This window comes from Nyctereutes procyonoides, unplaced genomic scaffold (assembly GCF_905146905.1).
Source record: "Nyctereutes procyonoides isolate TBG_1078 unplaced genomic scaffold, NYPRO_anot_genome, whole genome shotgun sequence".
NCBI classification, from domain to species: domain Eukaryota; kingdom Metazoa; phylum Chordata; class Mammalia; order Carnivora; family Canidae; genus Nyctereutes; species Nyctereutes procyonoides.
The window spans coordinates 38,057,738-38,076,438 of NW_026575048.1; the positions used below are offsets into that span (position 1 = coordinate 38,057,738).

General features: G+C 48.1%; 1 protein-coding gene across 5 annotated transcripts; it reads right to left on the bottom strand.

The window, feature by feature from the left end:
- Positions 1–287: 287 nt before the first annotated feature.
- Positions 288–16,713, bottom strand: THNSL2 (threonine synthase like 2). Of its 5 annotated transcripts, none has more exons than XM_055327507.1 (9): positions 16,631–16,713; positions 14,753–14,987; positions 12,947–13,141; positions 12,364–12,516; positions 8,771–9,001; positions 5,868–6,016; positions 5,637–5,762; positions 3,078–3,229; positions 288–2,648 (listed from the first exon to the last, which is right to left on the bottom strand). In XM_055327507.1, the coding sequence occupies exons 2-9, from the start codon at positions 14,973–14,975 to the stop codon at positions 2,423–2,425; spliced, it is 1,455 nt and encodes a 484-aa protein (XP_055183482.1). In that variant the 5' UTR covers positions 14,976–14,987; positions 16,631–16,713; the 3' UTR covers positions 288–2,422. The 5 variants fall into 5 exon arrangements, with proteins under 5 accessions (XP_055183482.1, XP_055183484.1, XP_055183483.1 ...); XM_055327509.1 differs by lacking the exon at positions 16,631–16,713 and adding an exon at positions 16,157–16,624; XM_055327508.1 differs by lacking the exon at positions 16,631–16,713 and adding an exon at positions 15,917–16,624.
- Between the last annotated feature and the right edge of the window lie 1,988 nt (positions 16,714–18,701).

Consider the following 18,701-nt stretch of genomic DNA (forward strand, 5'->3'; position numbering starts at 1 on the left):
ACTCCCTGTGTGCGTGCCTGCTTCACCTATGTTCCAAAGCACCACCCCCTCCATGTCCAGAGCATAGGGCTTGTGTGGACCTTCACATGTTTGTGTTAGTCTAAACCCCTCCCCCTCGATTCATGCAGTAATTTAACTAAACCCGCAACAATCTGCAGTGTGTTTATGTGGACCCAAAGCCAATGCTAAACTCTAGATCACTGCTGTCCACAGAAATGCAATGTGAACCACAAAGGCAAGCCACATATAAAACTTTAAACATCCTAGTAAAAGGAAAAGAAACAGAATTAAAGTTGGCGATATATTTTATTTAACACATCAAAAAATATCCTTTCAACTTGTGATCAATATAAAATTATTACTGAGATATTTCAGATTTTTTTTCATTCGAAGTCTTAGAAGTCCAGCATGTATTTTACACTTACGGTGTATTTCAATTAGAACACTAAATTTTCATTGGGAATACGTATCTATATTTAAACTTCATAAAATTTATAGCGAAAAAGCAGATTCACATACCTGCATCTTTCCAAAACTACTTAAAAGATTTTAATGACTGAATCAAGTATTAGTTTTGAAATTTAAATGTAAATTAAATTTTTTTACATTTATTTTTTAAAGATTTTATTTATTTATTCATAGAGACACACACACACAGAGAGAGAGAGGGGGGGGCAGAGACACAGGCAGAGGGAGAAGCAGGTTCCATGCAGGGAGCCCGACATGGGACTCGATCCTGGATCTCGGGGATCACGCCCTGGGCTGAAGGCAGTGCAAAACCACTGAGCCACCCAGGCTGCCCGTAAATTAAAATTTTTAAAAATTAAAAATTCAGCTCTTCAGTTACACTATTTGCATTTCAAGTGCTCAGAGTCACATGTGGCTAGGAGCTACTGAATTCCCCAGTGCAAGGCTAGATCATGAAAACTGTAGGAGCAATAAAGTATGCCCTTGTGGAAGTGAAGTACACCTCACAATTAATAAATTATTTATCCACTTAAATTCCCCAGCCAGGGTTTCCCAAATTAGAGTGCACAGAAGACTTAGGGAATCTGTAAGAATGGCAGATGTCCACCCCAGACCCAGAGATTCATCTATGAAGGTGGCCAGAAGTGTGCATTTTGAGGAGATCCCAGGGCCAGTATAGTTTATATATAATTTAGTAGTAGTTTACATATAATTTAGTATCCACATGTTGGGAGAACAAATTCTAAAAACATTTTGATCAGTAGGGGCAAATCCAAAAAGTTTCAGCCCATTGTGTAAAGCAGTGATTCTTGTCTTCAAGAAACTTCGAGATGGGGAGATGATATCTGATGTGGGGAACCACAAAACAGGGTAGAAGGAAAGCTACTGTTGAAGTTCTGCCAGAATCAGGAACCATTGATCCCATCTGGCCTGATGAAGGACAACTCTGCAGTAAACAATCTGCAGGACTTATCAAAGAAGGACAGTCTCCCAGAGGCAAAGGCAGGGTGGAAAGCATGGAGAGGGGAGAAAGTGAGTCATGTTTTCAGAGGAAAAGACAGTGTGACCTCTCTGAGGCAGCATGATTATGGAGGTACCTAAGGAAATGCAGGCATCTGGACCTTATTTAGTGGTTAATGCTGCTATGACACATGCTTTAGATTAACACAACAGGGGAATCTGATAGAAGAGCAAGAGAGCAACTTGATTCTGTTTGCACTTTGGGGTGCATGCTTTCCCACATGGCCTTGATTTGGTGATACCAAATCTTGACTCTGTCCACCACCACCATGCACGCTGCCTGTTCCCCTGCCTGTTCTGTTGCCCCTCAGTGCCGGACAAGTCTGGAGCAGCAGGAAGACGCAGCACACCCTCTGGCACCCTGCCACCACTTGGTAGCCACTAGTCTCTGCTCACAAGCCACAGAGTGATCATCCTAACACTGAAGGTGCACTTTTACTCCAGGGAGTCCCACACTTCTAACAAGAGGGGAGCCTCTGACGAGGCAGGTGAATACCTCTGGATCTGGCTTGGAGACCAGATAAACCAAGGCTCAGAGACTGTGAACCTCAGACCTGTGTTAATAGATGGAGAAGCCCCCACCTGCAGAGATTCAGGATCAGGGGTCTTACCCCTGGAGCTGAGGCCCACCTTGAGCTCAAGCTCTTCATCGGCAGGTCTGAAACGATGACATGCTGCAGGGATGCTCCTGCACCATTTGGAACACCCCATCCACCCATACCCCCACACCCAGCAGCTCCAGTAACCGGGCACAGGACCACCATGGTGAGAACACAGCAGCCACAAAAGCAAAGCCAGCACCAGACCATGCTCAGCAGCCTCCTGAGATTCTCTTAATGACAACTCTTAATGAGGAGAAAGTGCACAAAGCAATTCAGAGGGCAAGCCTCCCTGGGGTCTGAAGCCTGAAGGAAGTCCATCCAACCCAGCCTGGCTATTTGGGAGCATTCAGAAAGTGACCCCTCTGCTGCCAGCCCAGACTCTCAATGGTGTCCCGAAGCATCAGTGTCCAGTCGTCACCCTTCCTCATTGGGGTGCAGCGCGTCTCCTTGAGCTCCAGAGCTAGGATCTCTGCAGGGGTCTCTGGGGTCAGCCCGGCTGCCAGGACAGCTTCTGGGAACTTGGCTGCAGAGGCGGGGGCCAGACAGCACCGGGGAAAGCTGTGGGGTGGTGCAGGTGGCAACAGGAGGGCAGGCGAGAGAACAGAGGGACAGATATGGAAAGGAGAAGGCAAGGAGGGAGGAGATGAAGGAACAGGGGAGGTAGGGATAGGGTGGTGCACAGAGAGGAAAGGAAGGGAGAGAAAGAGGCAGATGTTGGGTACTTTCAACCCCTCTCTACAATGACACTGCCAGGAAAACTGCTCCTCTTTGCTGGAGACCCAGTTCACCCACTACCTCACAGTGACCATCCCCAAACATTGATCACACACCCTCCTCCAGGACCACAGTTCTCAGGGCACAGTTCCACACAGCACCAGTCAAGCCCATGAAAGCCATTCATGCAGATTCCTGTCTCCCTTGCTTGGGGAAGAGGAGGGCCCTTGAAAGCCAGAGTATCCCAGTGACCCAGGCGCCTGTGGCCCATACCTGGGCTGCTGCCTATCCGTCTGCTGATAATGGTAACCCACAGCCACAGCTGAGTGAGGGCACAGCAAGTACTGGTTCTCTTCCCAACAGCGACTCATGGTCCAGGTGATGGCCTCATCCGACATGGACTCAGACGTCATTGCCCCTGAAAGCTGACAGGTCCCAGGATCAGAGGGGTGGGAATCAGGGCCAGGGGAAACCCAGGGAAAGTGACTAAAAACTCACTATATAACATAGGCAGGCAACACCAGAGATTCAGATGGTATCTTCAAAGAGCTCAGCTTTAGCTCAGAGAAAAATCTAGCTCCCTATGTTTCCCAGTTTTAAGTTGATTCACTCAGCTTGGGGGAAGGATCGTCTGAGTTTCAGGTCAATAAATTCAGTTAGGATTAGCTCATGAATCAGCAAATTAGCATATAGTCTTGTTCCACAAAAGGACACAACACAGGAGGTTATGGGGACTCAGACATTTCTGATGCTTTGTCATCGGTGTATCCCCTTCCGGTGGGTGCAAGAACACCTCCCCAGCCCAGGTCACACCTCCTCCAGGAAGCCTCCCCCAATCCTCAGACAGAGGAAGACTCCCTTCTCACTGGCCCCTCAGTGTGGAGGGTTGATCTGATCATTCTTTGAAAATTTATTGTGTGCTATTGATGTGGGTTCACAGAAGACAAAGAATGTGTTCTATCTTTGTATCTCCAGCACCTAGCACAGTTCTTAGCTTACAGGGGATACAGGAATGAAGGAATGAGTGATGGCTGTTCCAGCAGGTGGAAAGTCTTGTATGTGTACATCCAGGGAGGGAATGAAGCAGTGTGGGATCTGGTGTCTGTTTCCCTGGAGCACCTCATTTACATGAGAAGGAATGCGGGATTGAAACAAACCATTAACCAAAAAAGCTGATCTTTGGTTGTGGTATGGTCTGAATGTTTGTGTTCTCTGCCCCCCAAACCCAAATTCATATGTGAAAAATTTAATCCCAATGTGATGGTATCTGAAGGTGGGACTTTGGGGAGGTAACTAGGTCAGGAGGGTGGAGCCATCATGAATGGAATTAGTGTCTTTATAAGAAGAGGCCAGAGAGCTTGCTAAATATCTTTCCACCATGTGAAGCTATGAGGAAACACTGGCAGTCTGCCACTTCTATGGAAGTTGCTCCCACCAGAACCCAACCAGGCTGGCACCCTGATCTCGGGCTTCTGGCATCCAGAACTGAGAGAGATTAATGTCTGTTGTTTATAAGCCACCCAGTCTCTGGTACTCTGTGATAGTGGCCCAAGTTAAGACAGGTGACATCACAGGGAACACTGAAATTCCACTGTGGTCTGCATGGGTGGTAGCTAAGCCCAGAGAACTATATCTAGTTCTGGGAACAACCCTTGAAGACAGTCATTGACTGTGTAAAATTTGGTCATATAAGGGACTGCTAAAGGAACTGGAAAGACTCAACAGAGAAACGAAGATTCTCTTGGAATATGGGAATCACACTATTCCCCAGGGCACAGGTGCGAAGGAGGAGACCCCAGCTCAGCATACAGAACCTCGTAATGATGAGAGCTGGTGTGAGGTAGTGAGGTCCTGGTCACTGGACATACAGTCTGGATGAGTTGATGGGATGTGGTAGAGAAAATTAAAGACAACATCAACATATGAAATCCTTTTTCTTAATGTAAAATAAGTGGACCATCACCAAGTTGCATTAAAATAAAAGTAATCGGGGCACCTGGGTGGATCAATCAGTTAAGTGTCCAACTCTTGATTTTGGCTCAGGTCATGATCTCAGGGTTGTGAGATCAAGCCCCACATTAGCCTCTGTGCTGAGCATGGAGCCTGCTTAAGATTCTCTCTCTCCCTCTGTCTCTCCTTCCCCCTGCCCCTGTCCACTCACACACACTCTCTCCCTCTCAAAAAAACTAATAAACAAATTAAATAAAAGCAATCCTTCTTAACTAGATTCCTACCACTCTGAAGAAATAAAATTACTCCTTTTCCTGAAAGAAAGAAAGAAAGAAAGAAAGAAGGAAAGAAAGAAAGAAAGAAAGAAAGAAAGAAAGAAAGAAAGAAAGAAAGAAACTCAAGAGGACAGATGTCTCTGTTCATACCAGTTGGGCAAAGTAGCTTCCAATTGTTGCTACTGCTGAAAATCAACAATAATAAATAAAAATAATAATAATAGTCAATGTATCAAGCCCTGAATTACCAGGCAGTATACAAAGTGTTTCATGGGTATTATTTGACTTAAATCTTCAACAATGATAGGCATTCTCATTAGTCCCGCTTCACTTATGAGGAAATTGAGGCACAGAGTTTAAGAAACGGGCCCAAGTTCTCACAGCCAGCTTAGAGCCAAGCCCTGTCTGACTCTAAACCAATGCTTTCTACTACCTCTCCTCATTCACTAAATTAATTCACAGAAAGTGACTGCAAAAGTACCTGGCTCATAACAGGTGCTCAAGAAACAGGTACCCTCTTACCTTAGACAGATTTTTAAATCACTGTTGGGTTTCATGGCTACACCCTTCACCTTCTCTGTGATGCATGAATGGTGAGGTGACTGACCTTGCTGTGCAGTTCCTTGGGTAGACTCATGCTTTGGGTCCTTTCAAACTGCTCCATGAGGGTTCTTGTCCCCTGGCTGTCAGAGCCAGATAGCAGCCAGAAGATCCTCTCCATGTTGTAGGGCACCTGGGCAGGAAGGCAGGAAGGCCAGGGGCCACACTGATGTCCGTTCTTGACCATGCCCACTCAATCAACACCTGGACCAGGTGCACACTTTCCCACAGGTCCTACCTGAATGTCCATAGCTGAGGCCAAGGTTGGTTCAATGGCCGCAGACAGAGAGAAGTCTCCCTGCTGCACAGTCCTGTGGATGATGTCATTGTGGTTCACTGCTGCGACCAGGCGGATGGGCAGGCCCATCTTCTGAGCAATGCACCCAGCTTAAGACAAGAAGGGAGAAGAACAAAGTTTTCTCAGACATGATACCCCAAGTACAAGAAATAGACGAGATTTAGATATACCAGACTTCATCAAAATTAAGAAACTTTTGTGCTTTTTGAAGATTTTGAAGACTTGTGCTTCAAAGACACTATCTAGAAAATGAAAAGGCAGCTCACAGAATGGGAAAAAATATTTGCAGATTGTATATCTGATTAAGGATACAGAATATGCAGATAACTCTTACAAATCAACAATAAAAATACTAGTAGCTCAATTTAAAATTGGGCAAAAAAGACTTGGACAAACATTTCTCCAAAAGATATACACATGGCCAGTGAGAACATAAAAGATACTCAACTTAAGGAAAACACAAACCAAAGTCACAAGGACATACCATTGCATGTCCATTAGGATGGCTAGAATCAAAGCATTGGTGGGATGTGGAGAAACTGGAACACTCATATGTTGCTGGTGGAAATTTAAAATGGTGCAGCTGCCTTGGAAAAGTCTGACAGTTCCTCAAAAAGTTAAACCTAGAGTTACCATGTGACCCAGAAATTCCACTTGTAGGTATATATGCTCAAGAGAAGGGAAAATACAGGAACGCACAAAAACCTACATACCAATGTTTATAGCAGCATTATTCATAATAGTTATAAAACTGAAGCAACCCAAATGTCCAATAATGGATAAATGGATACACAAAATGTGGTATACGTGCACAGTGGAATATTATTCAGCCATGAAAAGGAAAAAAGTATTCATACATGTTATAATATTGATGAAACTTGAAAACATATAAAGTGAAAAAAGGTAGACACAAAAGGACCCAAGTTGCACGATTCCATTTGTATAAAATGTCCAGAACAGGCAAATCGATAGAGACAAAACAGATCAGTGGTTGCCTGGAGCTGGGGGAATGAGGGGAATCGGGGAGTAACCACTAACAGGAACAGGGTTCCTTTCCAAGGTGATGAAATGTTCTGAGATTGACTGTGCGGGTGGCTGCACAAATCTGCACATATACTAAAGACTGTTCAGTTGTATACTTTAAACGGGTGAAGTGTATAGTATGTGAATCATATAACAATAAAGCAGTCTCTCTCACACACACACCAGGCACACATGCCTGCTACCACTTGCAGAAGAGAAAATGAAGGTTCCCTGCTGAGTGGCACATGCTCTTGACCCTGACTCAGCCTCCTAGAAGCAGCGCCTTCAGATAGACCGCACCTCCTGGAGAGTCCCCATGGAGAAGGACAGAGCAGTGCCCTCGGCCCACCCTGCCAGCAGTTTCTGTTTGCATGGAACAAAGAAGGAATTCCTCACCCTGAGAGAGGGAGAGAGTCCTAAAAGGTAGTCATCTAAGGAAGGTTTTACATACTTCATGAATGGTTCATCTGTGGAGGGTCATTAAGAGGAGTTAGGGAATCACCACATCACCCCAACATCACTCTGAATTTTGCAAAGCACTTTCACATTCTTACTTCCCTTGATCCGCCTGTAAACCCCATGCTATTGGTGTATGGCAGAGGAGATATAGATGTTCAAAAGGGCCCAGGGGCTTAAATTTAAACAGCTAGTTCCTGATGGAGCAGTTATCGATAGGAACACTCTCTGCAAGTGTTCGTTTTGTGCCCACCACTGTGGTAGGCACCAGGACACGTGCAGGCAGCACCATTCATGCAAATGGGGAGCCCAGTGTGTTTTTCTCCCCCAATGAAGATGAGCTATCCTTGCCTAACCGCCAGTGCCATTCTTCTCACCCCCATGGTAGTGGAAGAAGTCAGGAAGCCTCCTGACTGCTAGGATGCTTTCCCGGTCTCACTGAAGCCACCTTTGGCACCCATCAGAAACAATGCTGCCGACAGAACCATCAGAAACAGTGGTGCCCGTTAGGATGCAGCCTAGCAAGCTCAAGAGGATGCAGGCTCTGGAGGTGGTGATTCTGGCTCTGCCATGACCCGTGTGTAAGCAGGGACAAGCTGGCTAACTTAGCTGTCTCCGCTTCCTCATTATAAAGCAGGGATGGGAGTACCATCCTCATAGGTGCACGTGAGGATCAAATAAGTTGATATGTGAAAAGCACTTAGAGGGCTGCCTGATGCCCAGTAAGTGCTGGATAAATGTTTATTATTATTATTTAAGATGATTTTACTGCCACGCAGCAGCACAGCACTTCACCCTTACAAAGTTCAAGTACACACATGAAGGATCTCACTTGCATTTCACGGTAGCCCTGAGAGATATGATAAGCTATCCAATATTGCTTTTACAGCCGAGCAGCTGAATCTAAGGGACTGCTCCATGGCCATTCAGCTGGGGCCAGAACCCTAAGTCCACACCTCTTTCCACCTTACATGGTCTCTGGGTAGTATTCTAGGAGTGGGAACATGTTGTGCCAGTTGCCCTCATACTAGGCAGCTGGCTGAGGCTGGGGGTAAAGTCCGGATATCTGGAGGTGGGGAGTGCCAGTGCCTTAACCAGAAGGTTAAGGTTGAACCTTAACCTCATCTCTCCACACTCTCCTGAGTGGGGTTAGCCCATCCTTCCCTGCTGCAGCAAAAGGCTGGGATGTCCCTCCCAGGGACTTCAGGGGAGGTTTGCTACGGACTCCTTCTGTGTGGTTGCCTGTCACCTTCAGCGCGAGGACTCGAACTTTCTCCTCCCAGTTGTAGCCAAAGGGCAGCTGGAAGAACTAGGGTCACAGGCATTTTTCTGGAAAGGCCATTTCTGCCCAGGGGTCTCCTTACCTGCAAGGTTACCAGCAGCCCCTGTTGGCACAACCACCTCCACGGGGGGCAGGGGGCATGTGTCTAAGGATGGTGCACACCGGAAATATGCAAAGAAGTGATGGGCCATTTGCACAAGGACCCGGGCCCAGTTGATTGAATTCAGACTCATCAGATTGTGCTTCTTGACAAAAGCCACGTCGGCAAACACGGCCTTGATGGGCTCATCAAGCTCATCGCTGTTGCCCTCCACTGTCAGGGGAGAGAGCAGAGGGTAGCTGTCAGAAGCATGAAGAACCCCCATGTCGCCAGTACTTGCCTACAACAAGGCCCTACCACACTGGGCCCATCCAGCTGGGACCTTCACTTGGCTTTAGTTTCTGCTCTCCCAGGTCTTGGCCTGGTTTCTAGACTCAAAATTAAGCAACTCAGGGTGCCTAGGTGGCTCAGTGTTTGAGCATCTGCCTTTGGCTCAGGGTTCGATCTCTGGGTCCTGGGATTGAGTCCCACATCAGGCTCCCTCTAGGGAGCCTGCTTCTGCCTCTACCTGTGTCTCTGCCTCTCTTTGTGTCTCTCATGAATAAATAAAATCTTAAAAAAAAATTAAGCAACTCAAGGAAAGAAACGTCTCATATTCCTGTGGTCATACTTCCAACATTTCTACCATTATAAGAAATTAGACATAAATGATCAACCTCCTAGGTGGGATATTGGGAAAAGAACTCTTCCTTGGGGGATCCCTGGGTGGCTCAGCAGTTTAGCACCTGCCTTTGTCCCAGGGCACGATCCTGGAGTCCCAGGATCGAGTCCCACGTCGGGCTCCCGGCATGGAGCCTGCTTCTCCCTCCTCCTGTGTCTCTGCCTCTCTCTCTCTCTCTCTCTATGTCTATCATAAATAAATAAATAAATAAATAAATAAATAAATAAATAAATAAATAAATAAATCTTTTTTTTTTTTTTTTTTTTTTTTTTTTAAAAGAACTCTTCCTTGGAGCCCTTGCCCACCTGCCCTACTCTCCAGGAAGAAGGAGAGATGGTTTCTGAGGCTATGAGGTGGCAAGAGGCTGATCCCTTCTTTACCCCATGGTCCTCCACCGGGGCTTGGGGGTAGAGTTATTGTTCCCATATGCTCTGCCTTTCTCTCAGATCACAGAGAGGCATTCTGCTCTCTGCTCCATGTGGTAGGTAAGCTGGCATGGACCTTTCCTCCCCGAACTGGGTGTGGACACAATTTAATTTAAGGATGAATTACTGGGGAAATTTATGGTGAGTTGGCTATGAGTCCAAGTTGTGCTTCTCAATCCTACTCAATGAGCAATCAAGCCAATATTGATCTCTTATCTGGAACCTGGGTTTATTTCTCCACCAGATCCAAACTTGAAGGTGAGGGGTAAGATTTACTGCAGGAAGTGCCAGAATAGGCATCAAGGTTGTTATTCATTCCACTGTATAGCAGCAATGAGGCCAGGGGGCTGACTCTAGATCTACCCACACGCCAGTGGGATGTCGCTGGGGTTCTAGGAAAAGATTCACTGCTCTTAAGATGGAGCCACAGGAGGAGAGACTTAGTTACATTAAGTAAGCATCACATGCCAAAAGGGAAATGAGCCTTAGGATTGGGGAAGGCAGAGCAGAGAATGCAAAGAACCTGGGTCCCCACTGACAGACAGTTGAGTCGCTAAATCAGCTGTTTGGAACCTATTTCACCTCTAGACATTCACTTACATAAGCTGGAAAATATTCTTGCTCAAGTTGGTCTGACTTAGATTTTCTGTTACTTCCAGCCAAAAATATCCCAAATAATCTATAACTAGCACCTGCTGATTATTTTGCACTTAAGAAGAACCAAGTATAAAATATATATGGAAAATGATGACTTTAAAAAACATCAGTGTCCAACACACAACAATCCAGGTGGCCCTTCCCTACTCCCTGGGCTCCCTAGTCTAAGAGAAAAAAACATAACCACTCAGCTCTGGAACGAACACACATCCTCCTAGAAACCAAATCAGAAGATTCCAGAAAGGAAAGGAAGGACCTGAACAGTGTTATTTAGAAACAAAAATTAATTTCTTTAAAGTCTGCTGTATTATTAGTTCTTGAAGCTCAGAACATGTGCAAAACAGAAATGCCTCATGGGCTCTACATTTACGACATGTTGCACTCATCATCATCCACATTTCTACTACTATTTTACAAATGCACCGTTCTCCACTCTGTGGTCAGGAACCAAGCTTACATATAAGCTCTGAGGTAAAAGCCTTCCAATATCTGCTATAAGGCAAGGAAGGAGTACATCCTTGGTACTCCTCTGGCAGAATAGAGGTACAGAATGTTATTCTTTGCTTTGTTTCTAGGCAAAGATAGTTCTACCTCCATAACTAGCAATTATAGTGCTTAGGGTATAATAGGGACCCTTGGGAGCCCAGATTATCATATATCAAAATTTTGCAATGAGTGCAGGAAAATGCAGCCAAATATGGGCAACCACCAATGCTAATGTGTAAGATTTTCCAACATCTGCATTAGCTAAACCCAGAAATTTTCATTGGAATGTGTATGTGCTTGCTAAAGAAAAGAGAAGGGCTTTTTGCTTACTTTTGAACACCTCGACAAAGGATCTTCATGCTACTCCTACGGGTAAGGTTTCTTTGCACTATGCTTTTGCTCCTTGACAAAACCGGTGTTATATGAAAACATCCCCTATGGGATTACACCAGAAGGCCAGGTGAGTTGGGGGAGGAATATCTTTTGCCATCACATTTGCTCTCCTGCTAAGTGAGTGATCAAACCAAGCCAGGCCTCCTGGACAGCTTTCCCAAGGCCACAGTCTACAAAACCTCACTAAGACCCCCTACTCCTCATATCCCCCACCCCTACTTTGTGGCTACCTGGGGTCTAGCTAGGTGCGAAAAGTGGAAATAAGATGGACAGCTCCACTCAAGCTCATCCTGCCCTTTTACAGTTGATTTCTACAGAATAGATGTTGATATTAAAGGAGATATTCTTTTGCTCCTTTTGCTCTTCTGCAAGTACAACATGGCAAAATTTATGATGTGGCCCAGGAAGAGGTATCTCCAAAAATGGATACTACCGAGTAGTTTCCTAGACTACTAACCAAATGCATGACTTACTTGTTTCTATCCTATAAGGGAGGGCATGAGCTGTTAACATGTAAGGACATTCTTTTAATATAGTTATTTAACATGTTTGTGCTCTCTAAAGTTCAATGCCCTGGAACAAAACCCAAGGCACTTGGCTCAGGCTATGGGTCTGGTGGCTGCCTGTATACATGGCACCAGTAGGCTGAACTTACGTAGAGGTGGCACTCTTTGGGGTATGGTTTTCAACCTACACTTCTTGGGTCCTACTGTCAGTACCTGTTTATGCACTTGTCATCTCTGATAGCTTATAAAACTGTGTTGCCAAGAGCTTGTCTAGAACTGAGCCAAGGCATATACCAACCTCATGACTGATGAAGAAAGGGAGGGACAGAGAAAAAAGAGGAAGGATGGTCAACTAATCACCTGACTAGTTGTATTCCAGCCCATTTCCCAAAATAGACCCATTCAAGGTGGCCATGCTTTACCTGGAGCCTCCATCCCAGCACTCACCCCCAAACACATGGACATTCTCCCTCAGCACTGTGGTCATCTGGAGCTCTTGAATCTTTGTGCAGTGACCCTTGGGCAGCAGAACGATGATGTCTATGTTCTTTGCCCCTTGAACACTCTCAATGGCAGCACTCCCTGTGTCCCCAGATGTTCCTGGGTATGAAGAAAAAATAACCCTCCTCTTTAGATCAAGGTAGATGGAAAAGGAAAGAAATAGCCCCCAAAGCATTCCTGCCACATGCGGCAATGTCTAATTCAAATACCTGAAGAGTTGGAATCTAGTACTTAATCTGGGGTCCATGAACTTCCTAGAGATCCTGGGACAGAAATCAAGGAATCTGTGTAGACTTGGTATCAGATAACCTTATACAATTTGTGTACTTAAAATACTACTCTGAGAAGGTTCCGTAGTCTCCACCGGACTGTCTAAGGGGTCCGTGGCACAGGAAAAGATTACAAATCCTGCTCTAGAAGAACCCGTAATACAAACTCCTTGAGATATATCAATGCAGGGCATCCTATGGATGAATACTAGCAAGTGAGGCACCTCAGGGGCTCCGGCCCTCGCGCCCGCAACACACACCTACAACCACAGTGATGTGCTTCTCCTTCTTCTCCAGGAAGTACTGCAAGAACTGTGCTGTACAGCAGAGGGACAGGTCCTTAAACGCATACGTGGCCCCATGCCACAGCTCCAACACGTTCAGCCCATTCCTCAACCTGGACAGATGGACCACCTCTCTGTGGCGGAATCTGCTAAAGGCCCGGTCGATCAGATCTGTGAGGGGAGAGGGGTTGGACAGTGGAGGAAGGGCATTATCTCTTCCTCAGTTTCTCCCCCCCCCCCACTTCTTTACACTTTTGAATTTGAAGTTTCTATCTCCTGCTACCAGATAAGAGACCAGAAACATTTATCCCAAATGAGACTGCATAGGAGTATAATTACATAATCCTAGAAAAAAGTCTGAAAAGACATGAACAACACTGTTCATAGATTCCTCACAGAGATGCTCCCTAGAGAAGAGAAATTGTGCTGTAAGACTCCCATTTTCTGGGATCCCTGGGTGGCGCAGCGGTTTAGCCCCTGCCCTTGGCCCAGGGCGCAATCCTGGAGACCCGGGATTGAATCCCACATCGGGCTCCCGGTGCATGGAGCCTGCTTCTCCCTCTGCCCCCCCGCCTCTCTCTCTGTGTGTGTGACTATCATAAATAAATAATTAAAAAAATATTTATAAAAAAAAGACTTCCATTTTCTACTTTATAAACTTTATCATTAGGATTTCTCATGTGCATGTAGGTCAGCAGAGGTTCAATTCAACAATTGTGAAACAAACAAATCAGTGTCTCATCTCTTCTAATGCTCCTTCCTAAAGACCAGACGTTGTTTGTTTTTGCTTTACTAAATTTCACACCTGTGATACCAGAACCTTGGGATGGTTTACATATAATCCTATCTAAGGCAGGTCATCTTAGGTGGTGCTCCTCAAACCTTAATTGACAGACCAATCACCGGGGATCTTAAAATGCAGATTCTAGTGCAGTAGGTCTGAAGAAGTCTGAGAATTCTAGTAAGTGCCCAGGCAATGCCATCAGTGCTATCAGACCACATTCTTGAGTGGTCCCCTTCTTTCCAGCCCTAAACTCTCAACATCGCATTGTGGATTATTTCACATTTGGCCTATAGACCAGCAGCCCATGGACACTTGCTAGGAATGCAGAATTTTCAGGTGCACCCTAGACCTACTGAACCAGAATCTGTATTTTAACAGGATCTCCAGGGCACCTGGATGGCTTAGCCAGTTGAGCATTTGCCTTGGGCTCAGGTCATGATCCTGGAGTCCCAGGATCTAGCCTGCTTCTCCCTCTCCCTCTGCCCCTCTCCCTGTTCCTTCTCTCTCAAATAAATGAAATCTTTAAAAAAACAAAACAAAACAAAAAAACCAGGATCCCCAGAGGAGTCCATGGGTACATTCTAGTTTGAGAGGATAGTTTGGTCCAGGACACTCTCAAGGTCCCTTCCAAAATTACCATTCAATGAAACAGAACAGCTATCTAAAGGCCCAGGTGCTTTATGTACAGGTAGGAAATATCCCAACATTCAAGCATCTCAGGATGTTGGTGAAATCTCTGGTCTTGAAGAGGTTTTTGAGAAACATTGTCTGCAGACCACCATGGCATTCATCTCATTGAAGATAGAAGGTGGAATGGATGAACTCTTTGGGGATATTTACATTTCTGGGGTTCTAGAATCTGGGGGGAAAAAACTCCAAGGTTTGGGAAATAGGACTAGAAACCGCCTAGGGGTTAAGTGATGGATTTGCAGCTCTGTGGGGGTGCTGGCCTGGCAGTGGAGTGAGGTGGGAGAGAAGGGAGGCTGGGGGATGCTCACCATTTAAGACTTCTTTTGGAATGAGCTCAGGACCAATGAAGAGGGTGCACAGCTCCTTCACCAGGCTGGGGTAGGAGAGCGCACTCCACTGATGCAGGGTCTCTATGCCCAGCTGTGGGAGCTCCTCGGGCATGAAGAGACCCCCATCGGAAGCATAGCCAGAGAAGAGAGCCCCCTCAAAGTTGACCCGTGGGGCCATCCCCCGAGTGCTGACATACCACATGATCCTGGCAGCCTGCAGAGGGAACAGTCCCACAGGAAGAAGCTGAAGTATACACAGCACTTTCAGCTAGCTCCCAGACCACCACTCATAGGTGTAAGCATCCCCGCCCAAGAGACTGGATCCCTGTCAAGTCTCATGACAGCTTCATCTGAGACTGTCCAAATCATGACCTCTCCAGTCGACATGAGGCAAATCCATGGACCTTGGGAGAGGAGGTACCAAGTCATGCCAGGAAAGGAGAAAGTTTGATCCTTGCTGTCGAGCAATAAGGGAACTGGGAAAAGACCATAGCAATAAGGCCACTGCCATTCTGATAGTCCTCTTGTTAAGGAGAGGACCACTACAGTTGGCTATACACCCTTTTGAGAGACACCTCCGTCCACTTATGCCCAAAAAGTAACCACCTTCAGTGGTTATACAGCAATGTTGCCTAGGTTATAATCGAGTAGTTCCTCACTCTGATAGCTTGTTGGAATCAACTTGGGAGCTTTAAAAGAAATATTCCTATCTGAGACCCTCCCTGGATCAATCAGGTTAGACCCTCTAGATGAGAGGCTCCATGTATGAAGCTATTGTGCAGCCAGGGTTAAAAATACAGTAACAAACTTGTCCCACTTTCCCCAGGACCTTCCTAGTTTCAAAGCTGAAAGTCTCATGTCCCAAGAAACTCCTCCGGGCAAACTAGAATGGCCCAGTCATCTTCATTAAAAACCAGTGCCCTACCTCTCAGCCTAATTCTGGAGTAGTTAGAAGTGCTGGCAAGTACCCTTAGTACTGTCTAGCCAAGGCTAACTGGCCCTGTGGGGACTCAGGACTCTCTGGGGTTGTGGGAAGGGCGAGTGTCCAAGGGCACCCAAGGTCTAACTCTGGTCACAATGCCGCATCAGTTAGGTACCCAGGAGCCAGGTGCCATGTCTGAGCTGAGCTTGAGCTCTGAATACCTTTCTCTGGGTGAATTCAGGAGCTCTGGTTTTAAAGCCCCAAGGCCAGGAAACATTTCGGGAAGGACCCAGCGAGGTGAAGAAATTTTCTGATAAAGCTGGGGGCAGGGCAGGGACTTGGACCCCCAAGGGCTGAGTCCCTGGCAACTGATCATGGACAGCGCCCCTGGGGGTGGTGGCCCCAGCAGGCTCAAGGCAGGCCCCTGTCACCCTGTCAAGGAGGTCCTCCCAGTCACCCACCAGGCCCTGGGTCAGGCAAGGAGGTTCTGATAAGGCCTCCAGGACAAGGCGCACTCCCAGCTTCTGAAAACAGTTTCCGCCTCTGCGGGCCCTGCCGAAACCCTACAGGAGGCGCGAAGCCTGGAAAACCCTCGAGCCTCCGGTTCCTCCAAGTCCGAGCAGGGCGCCGCAGCTGGAGCGGGCAGAAGGGGCCGGCGAGGCTGACGCGGCCACGCGAGGTCAACCGCGACAAGTTCAGCAGCGCAGATTAACCCCTACCGCTCCCCCGGGCAGAGCGCCGCGCGCGGCCGCGGGAAGCGGAGGCGGCCAGGGGCCCAGGCGCCGGCTCGTGCGCGGGGCTGGCTAGGCCAAGGGGGCGCCCGCCGGCCTGGCGCGGTCACCGCGGCGAGCGAGCGAGCGGCGCCCCGCTCGGGATCGGCCGGCCTGGGCCCCAGGGGCCGGAGGGGCTGCCGGGGCCCGGCGGGGGGCGGTTACCGGATTGGCGGCGCGAGCGGCTGCCGGGCGCGGCCCGGGGAAGCAGGAGCGTGGGCGGTGCGGTGCGCGCGGGGCGGTGCGGTGCGCGCGGACGAGGCGGGGCGGGGCGCGCGGGGCGGGGCGGGGCGAGGCGCGGACGGGGCGGGGCGAGGCGCGCGGGGCGGGGGCGGGGCGCGCGGCGGGGCGGGGGCGGGGCGCGCGGTGCGGGGCGGGGCGCGCGGGGCGGGGGGGGGGCGGGGGCGCGCGGCGGGGCGGTGCGGTGCGCGCGGGGCGGGGCGGGGCGAGGCGGGGCGAGGCGCGGACGGGGCGGGGCGGTGCGCGCGGGGGCGGTGCGGTGCGCGCGGGGCGGTGCGGTGCGCGCGGGCGAGGCGGGGCGGGGCGCGCGGGGCGGTGCGGGGCGCGCGGGGCGGGGCGGTGCGGGGCGCGCGGACGGGGCGGTGCGGTGCGCGCGGGGCGGGGGCGGGGCGAGGCGGGGCGAGGCGCGGACGGGGCGGGGCGGGGCGCGCGGGGCGGGGCGGGGCGAGGCGCGCGGGGCGGGGCGCGGGGGGCGGGCAGAAAGCGCCCGTTTATTCCTCACTGGGCACTTTTTTTTGTTTTTTGGTGTTTTTTTTGGTATGTATTTTTTTTATCGGGGTTCGGTTTGCCAACATATATATAGCATAACACCCAGTGCTCATCACTGGGCTCGTTTTTTAAGGCACCCGGCTAATCACTTACTCATATTCAGTCTCTTAATCTTCACTCCCGCCCTTATGTTTCTCGGATTGGAAGACATAAAATGGAGAAAAAAGCGCTTTTCTTCTTTGGGTTTCATGCTTCTGACCTGCAAGATCAGACATCTGGACAAATTCCCTGTTCCTCAGACTAGGGCCAGTAGTAGTACATCAGAGATTCGGAATCCACAGGGTTGCATGGCCCTGTCTTAGCTCAACAAGTCCTTGTAAGAAAACACTTTTTATTAAGTATAGATCTATTCTAGAATAAAATCCTCCCCGATTTTATTTATTTATTTATTTATAGAAGTAAGATACTTGACAAAATGTCCTCCAGATATGGCAAATGCCCCTGGATTCATGTTCATCCTCCTGGGTCCCAATTCACTTAGGAGGCAAAGTTTGAGAAGCTGGACTGATGTCAAATCAGGTTCAGTCGATGCCTCTGTGCTGGGCCTTGTCACTGATGCAGGCCCAACTGGGACTCATGGGGACAGAGGACATGGATGACTGCCCTTCCCCTTTCTTCCTCCTCTTTATGGCATTCCCCTAAACCTGCGGTCTCTGCTTATTCAAGTTGTCTCTCTCCAGACTTTGGCCCACACATACTCATTTGACGTATCCATACAAGTCCGTGTACCTGCCATTGACTGACTCAGTCTGGATGGGTCCCAGATTCCAGAAAGATTTTGACTGGTCATCCTTTTTCATGGACTATTGCTGTAGAATTCACACAGAGGCCAGGGAGCCATTCTCAGGGATACAAGCCAGGCAGGACCCCCCCCCCCAAAGGGTATCTATCTCTTGTATCAGGTATACTTTACCACTCAAAGGCCAGGGAAACTGAGAAACCTGGCAAAAATGCCCTAAAATGCAGCCGTATATGTTACAATGCCATAAACAGCAGGAAGGAGTCTCAAAAACTCCACAAGTACAAAAGTATCTGCCACAGAATTCTATTAGGTCTCTTGTCAGACTTACAGGAGCCTACAGGACTGCTTCCTTATTCCGTAAGCAGAAGGGAAAATCAGAAGCTTTGTATAAATCATCTGACACACACACACACACACACACACCCCACTGCCCTTAAAGGAGAGAAGCAAAAAGCTTCTTTAATTTGTTAGGAATCCCTGCCCAGGACATTCAGAACAATGCAGCTATAGAAAATAAAAACTTATGCATGACCTATGAGGAGGACAGAAGTGCCAAGCAGGAATAGTAGAAATGTGGAGTTCTCTGAGACTTTTACACTGGACCATTTAGTGTTTTTTAAGATTAAAAATTGCTTTTATTTATTGACTTCGCTTACACATTAGAGTGCTTAGCTGTCAAAGCAGAGCCCTGGGGCTTTTGTGGGG

Bases quoted from the DNA above. Each gene is read 5' to 3' on its own strand.
- THNSL2 (XM_055327507.1), bottom strand. From the start codon at position 14,975: ATGTGGTATGTCAGCACTCGGGGGATGGCCCCACGGGTCAACTTTGAG. The intron at 6,017-8,770 runs GTAAGGAGACCC...TCTTGTCTTAAG, and splicing joins GGCTGCTGGTAACCTTGCAG to CTGGGTGCATTGCTCAGAAG. The intron at 3,230-5,636 runs GTCAGTCACCTC...GGGACCTGTCAG, and splicing joins CCAAGGAACTGCACAGCAAG to CTTTCAGGGGCAATGACGTC.